This window comes from Homalodisca vitripennis, chromosome 6 (genome assembly GCF_021130785.1).
Source record: "Homalodisca vitripennis isolate AUS2020 chromosome 6, UT_GWSS_2.1, whole genome shotgun sequence".
Taxonomy (NCBI): domain Eukaryota; kingdom Metazoa; phylum Arthropoda; class Insecta; order Hemiptera; family Cicadellidae; genus Homalodisca; species Homalodisca vitripennis.
The window spans coordinates 65,803,587-65,819,415 of record NC_060212.1 but is presented as its reverse complement, the minus strand read 5'-3'; the positions used below and the strand labels follow the sequence as shown (position 1 = coordinate 65,819,415).

Here is a 15,829-nt window from a genome sequence, read left to right as displayed (position 1 = left end):
ACACACACACACACACACACACACACACACACACACACACACATACAGATATATATATATATATATATATATATATATATATAAATGTTATTTTGAAAAATGCGTTACCATTTAAATGTTTTATCCTGCAGTGGTAAAGTGAACTTTAATCAGCAAATTTACATATTTTTCTGTTTAACTATTTATTTTAATGTATCCAATATGGCCCACTGTTTGTTATTCTGGCAGTCACCTTCATATTTCTTAAAAAAAACCTCTATATTTGATATGTTTAAAACGTCTTTAATCTGTTAATTTTCTTTACAGATTTTTGTCTAGAAGCATCTGCAGAACATCTATAGACTTCTATAGAAAAAGTAATGTAAAATCCTTACTCTAATTTAACCTACATTTACACGCTGGAATTTTGAATGATAGGTTGATGCACTACGAAAAGAATGATCATTTCGACTCCGTAGTTCACTAGCTTAGATATTGTTTTGTTGATTTTCTTGCTTCATTTATTTAAGTATGATACAGAAGACGGAACATTTTTTACATAAAATGTAATGTTATATTTAGATTTAGTCCTTTTGGAATGTAACATATCTTTCTTTTGAAGAACACACTATAAAGGACACACACAAACACAAAAACACACGCACAAGACGAATAAATAATAAATAAACTGATAGCACATTTCTGGAACACAAATAAAGGAAACTTAAGTAAGTTTAAGAAACCCAGGTATTGAATACTCACTATTTTCTTGATGCAGTGAAAGTTCCAACAAGGGAAGGAAAATATACCACGAGGCTTTTCCCCAGAGGGCTTTAGGTCGATGTGACTGACGCAAACACATTTCCGTTTTGCCTCTTCAGCACCTTACAGTAGTGCTCGGTGAAATGTGTCGCATATCTTAAAGGACTATAATATTGTACTCTACTACAATTAACGTCGTTGTATTGCTATGCTTTAAATATGCTTAGGGTTTTTAGTTCCATTTATCCAACCATATTGTTCACAGTAATGAGCTTGTTTATTTATACATTGTTTACATAAATTTCACAACACTGTTTCACGACTGGTAAATATATTTCTTAGCATTATAATATAACACAAGTATAATTAGTAGGAGATAAATGAAAAACAGTGATTCATCGGGCTTTTTGCAAAACCGTTGTGAAAATCTACGTCTTGTGAACATAAATAGTATACCACGTGAAAAAACTAAAATGGCGATCAATATAATACATTTTGTATTTTTCTTGACTGACTGAACAAACTAACGTCAATTTCATGACCCTCAATAATTTAAAAAACGATTTACAAAAATGTAAATTGTCAAAATCTTTACTATCTTAAGTTCTTTAACTCTTAGATAGCATTCAGCCCAGAAAAATGGTGTTTTGAGGGACAATTTCTAGGGTAACTGGTTTTTTAAATTATTATTTTATATTTTCTGGATTGCTGAATACGAATCTGTCTGCAAATACAAAAATGTTAAAAAAACACCAAAACCCGTGAATTTTTATAGTTTTTTATATTAATTTTAAAGTAAGCACAATAATAATAAAATAACCACTTAGGAAAATAATGGTCGTAAAATTGTTTAGTCCTTACACTTTTTCAAACTACGTGCTACAGGCAAACATATAAAATGTAAGGAAAATAAACCTGATGACTATATGTAAAATCAAAATCTGCATTTTATTTAGCATCATGTCTTAGTGAGTATTAATTTTGTCATATATTTCCATTAAAAAACTTACAAAACTGGTATTTTGGTGTCAATACATTTTATTAATAATGCGTTTGTTTTTTATCATTGTAAAATTGTAATTTTGTCATTTTTCAGGATGTGTATTTTTGATATAAATTTAAAGTGCCTACTTATAATCATCTTCTTCCATGTCTAGATGACGCACGTTTTCACAGAAACTATCGCATTAAAAACAGATGCTTAAACAGCTGAGTGTTGCTATTATACAGATGCAGTTCGTCTGGGATGTCTTATTACATTTGCAGACAATAATTTCAAGACTGCGACTGATGCTAGAAGCAAGAATGTTGGTATGGGCACCAAACTCATTTTTGGTTTTCTTCCAGCCTATTTTTAGGTTTTATTTTCATTGAAAACCCCATTTTAAACTAGAAATTAAACTGTTTTAGTGTATGCTGCTGCGTTGTAGCTTCCTGCCGTTGGAGACAGTAAATTTAAATATGCAGATGTTTGTATGCAGACCTCAGTTAGCACTTGAATCTTAAGTTATCTAATGATGCTGCTTCCTTGACAACAGACTTGTAAAATGGAACAATTAGTACATTTTATTACTGCAGAAACAATTACACCACACTACGGCAGTAATACGTCGTACGCATCGAATACTAACTGCAGTAGTAGCGATTATCCGCTCGACGGGGGTCCTCCCCGCACGTAATGTAATGTAAATCTGCACAACAAATTCACAATAATAGAGCTATTATACGCTCTAGAACCATTTTCAGGCGTAATTTTTGGAAAATATATGTCAAAATGAATGAGGATCAAGACATTTTACCGACTAAAACGCAGGTTTTGTTATTATATACTCATCGCATTTGTCCTTACATTTTAAGCTTTTTATTGCGTTACGTACAGTTGTTACGAAAAATGAAAAAAATACAAATTCTAGGAAATTTTACGCTTTTAATTTCAGAAACGGATCTTTTTTTGTTGAAATCAAAAACTTCACTGCTTTTTGTGGGCCTTTTTCAAAATTGTTCGTGTTTTGTTTTGTTTATAACTTTTTCTTGAAAACATTGAATTCATATTCAGCAACCATGAAAACATACAATCCAAAAATAATAACACCAGAACTATCCGCCTTAACCTCTTATAAAATATCTATTGACTGGACTAATAATCCAGAACAAATAATAACAACCTCATCTCTCAAATGTGATTTTGAAGAAGACGCTGATCCCCTTTTTAACCTCTTTTCCATGAGCCACTGGCTTGTGTGAGGATCTTAGCAAACGGAACCAGGGGAAGTGTCGGTACAGTAAAGAGTTGGCAGCACTGATGAAAAGTTCATAAACAGGATCTGAATTTGTGCTATCATTAAATCTGGCCTAAAGTCTATCGCCCTAGAGTGTTCAACGGCTAGGTTGCTGTCGCAATCCGATGTCAAAACGTATTGTTACTGATTGTGTTCTATCATGTCCAGAAAAAACACTGTTTCATTCACAATCCTTCCATCGGCAAAAAACAAAATTCATAACAAGAATATAATAGAATAATATACATAAACAAAAAATAGGTTTGCATTATTTATTGAGTTGTTACTCGTATATAATGAAACTAGCACACAAATTCAACACGTGCCAAAAGAATGCAAGAGATTTTGTTAATGTTGTGTGTTGTTTGTGAAATATATTTACAACTATTTTGTTTTCACATTATGCTCGTAATACATAGTTGGCCTACATGTGATTTAATGGATGCTTTGCAGTTTATAGTGGTTTAGATCAATCCCATTAAACTAATCCAGTGTGTAGTCTGTTTGGATCAATGTAAGCTATATATTACGAAAATTGAGAGCAGTATTATTTCTTAACTTTTTATTTTAGTGTTTTTTAAGTAATAAATAAAAGTACATTTTGTGATCGACTTTTTTCGGTTTTTATTGGGTTTTCTACACAATCAATATCCAATGGTTAAGAATAGTTTTTGAGTACTAAATTATCTCCATTTTTGTTTTACCTTGTGGTTGATACATTAAAACAGACCCAATTCGTTCACATAAATTTTGTTCAGTCTTCCCCTGTTAAATTATAATTTAATTTAAAGCCCACACAATTGATCAATCTTTGCTCTTCCTTGTTTGAGCTATAGGACAAAATGATACGAAGTTGTGTGGCTAACAAAACTATTTATATGACATTATAATTGTATAATTTCATATAAATAGTTTCATATTTTATATAAAAAAAATATAAAAATGTATATTTATATATATATATATATCACAATTTATTAAATAATATTAAAATATAAATAAAAATTACTGGGGATATTTTTATTTTATTTTTTAATTTTAGGCTTATTCTCCGTAGTAGATGTTAAAAACCTTGGTATTTTAAATAAATATTGCAATTTTTAGGAAATATATTTAGTCTGCACTATATTTACTGGGAAAATATCACTCATATAAAAGTGTGATTGTTGAGAATGTAATTCCAGAATATAAATGTATTGAACAGGTGCAGAGAAACTCTGTTACTGACAGCTGTTGTACCTACACGTATTTATTCCATCGCTTTCAATTTCGAGATTTTGCCCTTATCTCCACCCTGATATTTTATATTATGTAGGTACGGGCCAGTTTAATTCAACAGTTCCTCATTGTTCACATTATTTTGTTTTCATTTAATGTTTTTAGTAATAAATTTCAATAAATACATATTACCGAGAATTGAACACAAGTGTTCTGGAAATTTTACATTCCATGGGTTTTAGACGTAATTTTGCCATTAAAATATTACGATTAGATTGACTGGTTATTGCTCAATCTAGAGGTGTGATTACATAGCTGGGTTACATAACTACATGTTATTACATTCATACACGGATAATGAAACTTTTTCCCAAAGAGGGTTTACTTCTCGATGGTGAACACTTATATCTTCCAGTTTAACTGACACTGGGTACAGCATAACCGGATGTATCACTTACACCTTGGCAACACTATGAATGTCAAGCATGCCACATAAAAAACTGCAAATTGATGTAGAAGGAAGGATCGATAGGTCTAGTTTATTGCGCAAGATGACTGTTGAAGTTGGTGGAGCTGCCTTATTATTTGATCCTAGCCTGGACATGAGGGAGTACTGAACCGGCCTACTTCGACTAGAGGGCTGGATAAAGCAGGCCTTCCTTTCATGCAAAGTGAAATAATTGACTGGGATAAAGAGAGCTATGTCATGGGATCAGAACTAGAGGCGGCCCCTCCTGCCAACATTATCCTTCCTAAATAACGTGTCAATCTGGAAGAGGTTTCACAGGTTATTGAGATCTAAGCAATGCAATGGAATGTTTTAAGTATTCTTTCACAAATAAGCAAAAAAACCCCTTTTACGCAAGAGAATTGCGTTTATGGAGATGTGACTCGCCTTACCAATCTACAGGAATTCCCAATATACACTCTACAGAGACTAGTAACAATAGATTTCCTCGTAACTGAGCTCTATCTATTTAGAGCTCTATCCCAAAATAGTGCCGGAGGTCCAAAGACCTACGTTGGTACTTCGTCCTGCATATTCTGCCAAGTTCATAGAGCCCCACTGCTGCTGTTTCTCATCTTTCCAATGTCTGATTACTGTTTAATTGTCCATTATAAGTGTGTTTACTGCGTATGTTTATGAAATAAATTCAACCTAGATGTAATATTAAAAGGCTTAATAATTTCCAAGCATGTACTTTTGTGACAAATTACGTACAGAAATGATTAATGTGTCATTTTACGATAAAATATCATTTAAAACTATGGTTCTTCGTACTGTAGTATTGTTTTTCTGTGGTATTGTTTTTTCTACAATTGCAGTTTAGGTATTCTTGGCCTACATTATTAATTTATTTTGTACATTCACGAATTAAAATTATTTATGAAGATCATCTATATGATTCCGACATGCATGATAGGATGTTCTAGAACGGTAGTATAAACTTTTGTGATGTGTCTGAAGAAGATATCCTAGATATCGAAAGGCCTCACAAAATAATAAAAGTGTTAAATATTGGTTTTATGTTTTAATGTAAGTAAGTTATCAGTACCAATATAAGCTCCATCCACAACATTACAGCACGTGAGATATTACTTCACTAAAGACTTTATAATGAAGATTCTGGATGTTTTCTTACCACGTATATATACTACAGGAAGTTTTCTGTGAATATGATAAAAGTGTCTACAAGTTTTAAATACAAGTTTCACTAGCAGCAAAAACTAATACAACCCGAGTAATAAACTTCATAGCAGTCGCTTTATGACATTGGTTGTCAGTACATTACCAGTTAGAAAGAAGACAGTGGAGTGCTTTGTACTGTCAACTGGAGGAGTATAATCGTTATTGTAGTATGATACTCTATGAAGGTACATTTACTTAAAATTAAATAATCAGATACTTTTTACAGCAAATAAGACACAATACTATTGAAATAAGAGTTTTGTACAGGGTGTCCATAAATTAATCTATTAAAATTCAACATTTGCTTTTTCAAGTCAAAAATAGTAAGAGATACCATATAAAGTACAGACCTATATTGGGTATGTAAGTCAATTTGTTGTTTAAAAGGTTAAAATATATCTTTGAATTGAATAAGGATAGAAATTTAAACCTTTTAAAAAAGTTTATATTAATTCAGACTTGCTTTTAAGAAATGTTTCCAAAATTATATTAGATTTTAAAATGGAGGCATTAGAAAATTAAAAACTGTAATAACTAAAAAACGGGAGATTTTCTGTAAGATTTATTACAATAGTAACTTTATAAAGGGAACATTTTTATGTCAAATTTATTTCCCTGCGACAAATAACAAGCGAACAGTAAATATTGCGTTGAATGTCATATCTACTTAAAATAATCTAGTTATTAATGTTGTTTAATACTCAGCTTATTGTTATATTCAACATATGAGATTATTAGTCACTTCGTACACTTGACTAGATTTGTTCGTATTAGTGTAACTAAGATAGATGCTCTAAACATCATATTCTCATTTTTTCTCATCGGTTTGCTTGCTTGGTTCTCGATGAATGAAAACATAACTTCATAACCTGTAGTATGGACAAAAACTAATTGAAAAGTCTCATCGTATATATTAATGCAAGTTCAATATTATTGGGTACTATTTTCTCGCATTTGAGTTCCGATTTAAAATACATAAAACATACAAAGTGTTACCTTGAAAGGATGATATAATCTTTGACATATTTTCATTACTACACATTGCAAATTAAAAGCACTATCTTTCGAGGACTGGGATATAACTTTTTATTCAGATATCAAAATCGTAAATTATAAGGTTAGTATGCACAAATATGAAAAATTTCATCTAGAAAGATAAATGCACTCAAGCAGACTAAGTAGTGTGTTGTACATCAGAATATGAATCATAAACCTGGAAATGTGAACGTTTGATATTTATGAAAGATAACAGTATATCTACTAGGCAAATCAAATATAAACGGTAATTTTCAACATTATATTTATTTAATAATACTATACAGAAACTATACATTCAACATTTTTCAATGTAGTCTCCTGCATTATCTACACACTTCTGCCACCGATTTGGAAGCTTGAATATTCCCTGTTCATAAAAAGATTGAGGGCGAGTTGTTAACCAATCGCGCACGTGCTTTTCGACGTCTTCATTGTTTTCAAATCGTTTTCCTCCAAGTGATTCTTTCAGGGGCGCAAACAAAAAATAGTCAAAAGGGAACAAGTCTGGACTGTAAGGAGGGTGTTCGAGAGTTTCCCAGCCCATTTCTTCCAATTTATCCCTTGTCAATAATGCGGTGTGAGGCCTTGCGTTGTCATGGAGAAGGATGACATCTCTAATGGGCACACCTCGTCTTTTGTTCCAGTAACTGGTTTTTGCTGACTGTAGCACCTGGCAGTAGTAAGCCGCATTCACTGTTCGTTGATCATGAAGAAAATCAATGAGTAGAACTCCCCTTGAGTCAACAAAAATTGTTGCAAGAACTTTTCCGGCTGAGAGACGAGTTTTGGCTTTCACTGGGCAGCCTTCATCCTTCCTTCGCCACTCCTTACTTGCCATTTTCGATTCGGGAGTGTAATGGTGGACCCACGTCTCATCACATGTGACGATGCGCCTCAAAAAATTTTCACCTTCTTCTTGAAATCGTTGCAGAAGTCTCCCAGAAATCTCCGACCTGACCTGTTTTTGATTTCCGGTCAACAACCTCGGAACCCAGCGAGCACAAATTTTTCTGAAGCCAAGGTGGTCTGTGATTGCAGACTGAACACTCCCGTAGCTGATACAAATTTCCGACGAGATTTCTTGAACAGTTAACCGGCGATCACCTTCAATAAGCTGTCGAACCGCACTAATGTTGTCATCTGTAAGACTTGACCTTGGGCGTCGACCGTGACTTTCGTTTTCAACACGTTCTCGGCCATCTCTAAATTCTCTGGCCCACGTATACACTCGATTTTGAGACAGAGTAGTGTCCCCAAACTGTGCCTGCAAACGAATAAAAATTTCCGAAGGCTTAACACCTTCATTTGTTAAAAATTTTATGACGATGCGTTGCGCAACAGATGGATGTACCTCTCGCTCGGTCATGACTGTACTGAAGGCAGAACACAACGCTAGTGTGAAGCAAGCAGTTCCCCCCACTCCTATTAAGCAAAACAACAATCGCCCACAGCCGCATCACGTCCGAACGTGTTTAGTACAGTCAACAGCAAAATTACCATTTATATTTGATTGCCCTCGTATTTAGCTCTTTGGGGTCAGTGGGGGCAGATTCTGTACCAATGGGAATAAGTGGCCAAATTGCGCGGTGACCACATGCTACCCTGAGTTGCAATGCTTTATCCTTTATTTATCTACTCGATTACCAATTAATAATGCATTTAAATACATCATCCTGGATATGTCTAGCCTCAATTGTGTGACAATATATTGGCAAATCTCAAAGTACTGTGTTTTATTGTGAAATTTTCATTTTAGACAAGTTATATCCTTGCTTCCAATATTTTAAAAAAAACATGGCTTTATTTATTTATTTCCAACGGTTCCACCATTTATACATGAGTTGACTTAACTAAGGATAAACTAATCAAGATGGCATACAATGAGTAATAACTGTGGTAACAACAATCCAATAACATAAAAAACTAGTAATAATAACAGATAACACAAGGAAGACATTATGCAATAATTTATAACAATGCATAGCAATCATGCCAAATAATGCAGGAGCAACTAGCTAAGAGAAACACAACAATGAAACAATATTATGATAATAATAACTTAACAATGAGATAAATGTATAAAAACATGCAACGATATAGATACATTAGATTGTAACAATGAGATAAATATATAACAGTATAAAAATGATAAAAGTATATGTAACAGAATAACAAACAGATAAATAATAACAATTTTGAATACTGAAGATTAGGTGTAATGTGACAGTGTGTGTGTGTGCGCGCGCGTGTGTGAGCGTGTGCTTTAAACAATCCATTCAAAATTTTATTAAATATTAAGCCCGTATTGTAATAAAAATTATCGATTAGTTTTCTTTAACTATGAGTTGAAATCAAAGTCAATCAAATTTATGAAAATTGTATTTCCATACAGTTACATTGTGTCCATCTTGAAACTTCAAGTCACGTCTAATTCGCCTACCATTTTCTTATAAAGTATTAAAAGTTGCAAGAATAGTGGAGAGCGACATAGTTCTAAAATTGCCCAAGAGGATACACCTTCCGTTGCTTACCTTTCCTGTTTCACCGATGTACTTGATCCATCACACGTCTCATAAAACAAGTACTTTCCATGTACTTGCCAAAGTAACAAAGCCAAATTATATAAATATTGGGAGATATAGGTTGTGTTATACAATTAATTAAAATTATGTGATTAAATTAAAGTATGTATCATGATATTTTTCAAATTTAATTAATTTTGCTATTAAATTTAAAATATTCAATTATAATATTAGCGATCTTTTATCCAATTATATTAACGTAGATACCTAATATTTTAATAAACAATGTTACAAAAATGCATAAAGAATATAACCAAAAGCTATATTTGTATCCAAAAATATTATAAGCGATTTTACAACTATTTAATATATTACGGTGGAGATAAAAACAATTTAATTTTTATAAAAATCAATTCAGTTTATTTTTTGTTAAGATGTACTGTAATAATATCTGTAAAAACCTGACTTGCTAGTTGTTTAATGGCACAACGTGATCCCTAAAGCTTGATCCAAAAACATAAATAATGCATATCTTATGGTTTTTCTATTGTGTTTCAATATACGCTTTGGTTTGCCTTAATTTCAAATCCGGGGCTTCATTCGGGATTAGCCAATATTTTACATTGTATGTTTCTTGAATACGATTTTAAAACGCAACCCCAGATCAACTGTAGCAGAGTGTTAATATTTGTTACATTTATATAATTTATATACACATAACACGTTCAAGGATTATAAAATAGCATGTTCTTTAATTCTTACGCTTTATTGGCAGGCGTTATGGAAGCCAATCACTCGAGGGACTGAGATAACTTATTTCTGTCTGTCCACACGATATCTCAAGAATGAATCAATCTGTAGACTTGAAATTTTGTGAGATCCTTTATTTCTGCACAAGCTACAATTTGTGCATAAATCTCCATTTCTATATCAGTATCATCGATTCTACGAAGCAAATCACTCTATGGAATTTGGCTAAGAGTTTTGCGAATATGTTTACTTTTATCTTATTGGTAATTATGATGGCAATGAGAAAACAGCACAATAAATAGATTTTTAAAGAAACTAAGTACTATGATATGTCATTTTGATATGTGATATTGTAAAACATGTAGCCTAATAAAAGGAGTTATAGATTGAAAATCTTTCTTGCAATCACGTGGAGCTTATGTTTGTCGCTAATTCTACCTTTTAAATTGTTATCCTTACGATTTGGAAGGCCATAACGTAAGTTGCAAATTTAAACATAAAAGTTATTGAAAAATTTTTTATTTTGTTTAATTTATTCAGTATGGAATTTTTCGATTCATTTACTTCGTAAGGACGCTAAGTTTAAAATTGGTCGTGCATACATGCAACTTATGTACACACACACACACACACACACACACACACACACACACACACACACACACACACACACACACACACACACACAAAATTATATATATATTAATTATATATTTATATATTTATATATTATATAAACTGTAACGTAAAATTTAACAAGACATGTTTTGGTCATTACAACTCGTGTTGTGATTCTTATATTATTTTTAGTTAAATTTAGGTTAACAGTATTATAACACTGCCGAATGGTGATCACGAAAATTTGTTGTTGGCGGGCATCAATAGGATAGGTAGAGTCAAGCAATTTGCCACACAATATTATGTCAACTACCATCCGGAGGCCAGGTTTGTTATACAAAAAATATTTGTGCCAGATACTTGATACAAACACTACCATGACTACCTTTTTTACGGGTAGTGTTACTAATAATAACTAAGAAATGACATAAAATACATATATTGTTGCTAACAATGAGGAAGTAATTTAGAATATTTTTAATATGTTTTCAATAAGTTATATATTTTTTTATTTGTAACTTAATTATGGCCTTCCAAGCCGTTTATGAAGGGAATAATGATAACCAGATTCAATTCTGTTAACTGTCGTTGAGTAAACTACTGCTATACATTGTACAGGCAGCATAGGCTAGTCATAAATTTAGGAACGTAAAGCTACTTTTAATAATTATATTATAAGAATACCATGTGTCCATCAATCTGTTGAACGTTTCGTTTGCATATTATCTCAAGGATGAGTCCGATGTGCAGATTTAGAATGATCTTTCGCTCAAAGACTTTTGGATGCGAATAGTTCTGCTCCTCCAAAGTCGTAATAACAGTTTACTTTGGCCTCATATATGTGCATTTTGCGTATCGAATAGACTGCAGGGGACAAAATGAAACTGTTTTCAGGGCTGCAAAAATTCTGTTAGAATTGACACATATTTAAATCACATATAGTTGCGTGGTGATTCTTATAGGGACTCTGGATTATTAACCTAAATCTCTCTCTAAGTGTTTGAGGTGATCCTATACTGTTATAAATGGTATGCTTTAGTTCAGAGCATGTACCTTCATCAGTATTAGTCTAGAGGCAGTGACAATTTCGAGTTCAAAACCATAGACCTACTGCACATCAGCACGTACCGTAACAAAGCGGCGTTGGTCCAAAAAATAACCTCCTAGAAAATATAAAATCTACAAGTAATCAACACCAATTCTAAACTCACCTTCATTGCCTTTTTGTGTATGAAATGTTTTATCTGTATACGATTTCTCGATGAGTGACTGGGATACTTAACGTAAAACCGGTTCAAAATAGAGTACGCAAGACTGTATAAAATCAAAGTCTGCTGTTTGTGGTTGTAAAGGATAACAGGATCTGGGACATTGGTCAACGATATGTCACAAAAATTATATCACTGTGTTTAAATGATTTGAGTGACAAAATTTTCTAATACAACATGCATAAAAACATAAAATCTAAAACATGTAGCAATGGGCTACCGCTCAAATAGATCTACGTAACACCTGACTGGTACATTATTAGCTGTAAGTCCAGACTGGAAAGAATGGACCTAAGTGACGTCACTGAACACAAGCCAGAAACAAAAACAACACGTCACACGAGCAGTGCAGGCAGAGCTGTATGCTATTTGAATCATATTATATCAAACAAGCTTTATAGGTATTCATAATTTTCAAGTCATACAAAAGATTTATTAGGCCTGAGTCAAATTAAATCTGCTTACATTATTTAAAAATAAATAACTAAACCAAGGGTTAGTTTCAAAATTAGTTAGTTTAAAAGGTCACTATCAAAACCAGCTATACCTTGAGCAGCTGCACTGAGGCCTACTACGGATCACATGTTGGTAGACAGATGTTGAGCATAATTTATGTAAACAATTCATGGTTTTCTTCTGTCATACTCATATTTGTATATCATATACGAGTATTTAAAAATATAATATTTTGTACAGCTTGACTAGTCCTACGTGTACTGTGATAGTTTTAGTAGTTGAATGAGAGTTTTACACCAGAAACATTATTCAGAATAGCTAAGAATTAATTATAATACGCTTAACAATGAATTTAAAGAACTACAGTGTAAACTTCAAGTGTACACAAGAATGTTGATCAGAACGACTGACACTTTAAATACTTGATTAGGACTACATACAATGCAATTGATTATTCACATGTATAGATATAAGGTGTGATTTGTGGATCCCCTCACCCCACTTCCTCACCATACTCAATTACTAATCTATCTCCATCAGTCAAGTTCAACACCTGGTACTTGACGCTAAACAACTACTTGGGTTCAGTTTGTGTCTCGTCAATACTTGCCTCTTAAAAACACCATTTCTTGATAACTTACATTTAACTAGTATTATGATAAACACATTTTAACATTAAATTTATTATTTATTTAGAAAATCATACAGTACAAAACTTTAATTCTACTGTGTGATAATTAGTAAACCTAGTAGCATCGTAAAGTTGCTGTGGATATTGTTCAGATTCTAATTATTTTTACAGAAGTGTTCACTCGTGAAATTCTTGTATCAGAGTAACTAGGTGACCTATTATCGTCTTTCCTTATACCTGAAAATATTCTTGTATTGATAGTGAAACTAAGTAAATCTGAGAGGGTTTTCATAAGGTTATTCTGTATGTGACAATAAAATAAATACTTAATAATAAATAAATAATTGTGTACGGTGACGGCATAATAAATATATTTTCTTCTGTTAAAATGTAAAATATATCTACCATCCTATGATTTATCAAAATGGGGGAGAGGGTTATTTCCAAAAACTTAAAATTACACGTTATGTACATTTTTTAATATTTCATAGAAAATAATATTTCTAAAGTTTACTATATTCCATAGTTAATAATTCTATTAACAAGACAGAAGTGTGTCCTATTTGGAATATACTCCCGATCTTCAGAAACGAAATATGTAATTCAGTATACATCAATAACAAAACATTATTTTGTAGATACAATTTTCCACCGCATGAATTAAGAAAGGATAATTCATGCCCGAAATGCAAAAGCGTTGGTTTTATATAAACGGTACACACATATAATCAGACACGTAAAACGATTTGGATTGTAGTAGATTTGTTGTCTGGTTATCACGAACAAACAACAGCATGTATATACTAGGAGACACAATAGTGAAAGGATATTAAGGACCTCTAGCAAACAATATGGTCCTATAAGGTACGACACATTTCACCGAGCACTGAGATGCTGAAGAGGCAAAACGGAAATGTGTTTGCCCGAGTCACATCGACATATGGCCCTCTGGGGAAAAGCTTTGTGGCATATCTTCCTTTCTTTGTTGACACTTTTACTGCACTAAGAAATATATCCAGTATTCAATACCTGAGTCTTCTAAAACCTCTTGTATTTCATAATATCTGCGTTAACATTTTTTCAATACCAGATTAATACAATAATTTATCCTAATTGTTGACCATGTAATAATAACTATAAAATTAATGTTGTATTGCTAAATTTTAATTCCAAACTTTAAATTAAATTTCAATAAAGTCTTCCGTCTTCTGTGCTAACCTTTCACAAAGGTAAAGTCGTGAGCGTTAGACTTACACTACCTTATCACCTCGGCCTAACCAGTAGAGCGAGTCCGAATAGACCCAAATTTCATTACAAAAAAGACAGAGATCTTTTTTGGTCATCACTGGTGGGACAGACTCCGCTAAATGCTCCGCCAATTATCTTTAATATAGCTCAATCTAAGTATATAAATACATTTTAAGGGCACAAATTTAGACTTTACAGTCAATAAATGTATTGTGACATGTTCTGGTACATCTTTTGTATACAATTAAGTACAAACCGAGTTCACTTAAGCATATGTTTCAAAGGCAATATTCAGCGGATATTCAAAGACTCGCATAACAATCGTTTATTGTTTAAAGCTGAACATTGCATATTATAGTACTGTTTTCTAGTTCTGAGCTGTACTTAAAGCTTAGAAGAATCGACGTCTTTTTAAAATTGAACTGAAATTGATATTGTACATAAAATATATAGAAAAGGAAATAAGTTATTATTTAGTATGAGATCTATATGTTATCCATCCTGTTCTTTATTAGCGATCCTAATCAGCAAAAACAATTAAAAAAGGACTTACCGTCCCACAGTTAAATAAACGTTACCGTTTATAGTGGCTTTATATGAAAGTGGCAATGTAGGTTAAGCTAAAATGTCCTAGGTTTGAATGATATCAAAGGATTCAACAAAGTAACTTCATAACATAATTATCTTTCTCAATATTCTTCTGTTTACTTCTTTGCCTATTCTATGTTTTTCTCGTTGAAAACATGGCTACTTATAAAACCATTTTGACGTGACAACGTCTTAAATTAGGTTGCGGCTCGGAGTCACTCATGAAAAAGTGTAACGCCCGGTAACGTTACGATGCCCGTCCAGTGGGTCCGCCGCACGGGATCCGCACGGGATAAAGCAGATAACTGTGGGTCCGCCGCACGGGATAAAGCAGATAACTATGTTTATTCGTGAAAATGTGGAGTGCTTAGATTCGTAATTTACAACAACTACTACAATAAAGGTAAATAATTGTACACTGATAATTCATTATCGTAAACTATGATTGATTGATTAATTGTTAGATTGACACAAAAGTTGAGAAACTGAGTTTATAGGTTATGTCATACTATTGACAAATGTTGATAGTGTTAAGTAAATTATTAGTTTAAATCACTCTGCAATCAATCGTAATTCAGTCGATTGAGAAGAAACAGCGCGTATTGCTAGTCAAACATTTAAAATAACAAATTATAACCTCTAACCTGTCATAACAGTGCGACCAAACAAACGAACTAAACGACCAATCACCACGCGCGGAGTTAGAATTTAACTGTGTTTAGCAAGAATTTCAAATTCCAATTTTAGTAAATGTTTTATTCAACTTTACCATTTACAATAAC

The 15,829-nt window shown here is 32.5% G+C and overlaps 1 protein-coding gene across 1 annotated transcript; it reads right to left on the bottom strand.

The window, feature by feature from the left end:
• Positions 1–7,261: 7,261 nt before the first annotated feature.
• On the bottom strand, positions 7,262–8,332 carry LOC124365413 (histone-lysine N-methyltransferase SETMAR-like). Its single transcript, XM_046821393.1, has one exon. It carries the CDS (start codon positions 8,330–8,332, stop codon positions 7,262–7,264), a length of 1,071 nt encoding a protein of 356 aa, XP_046677349.1.
• Between the last annotated feature and the right edge of the window lie 7,497 nt (positions 8,333–15,829).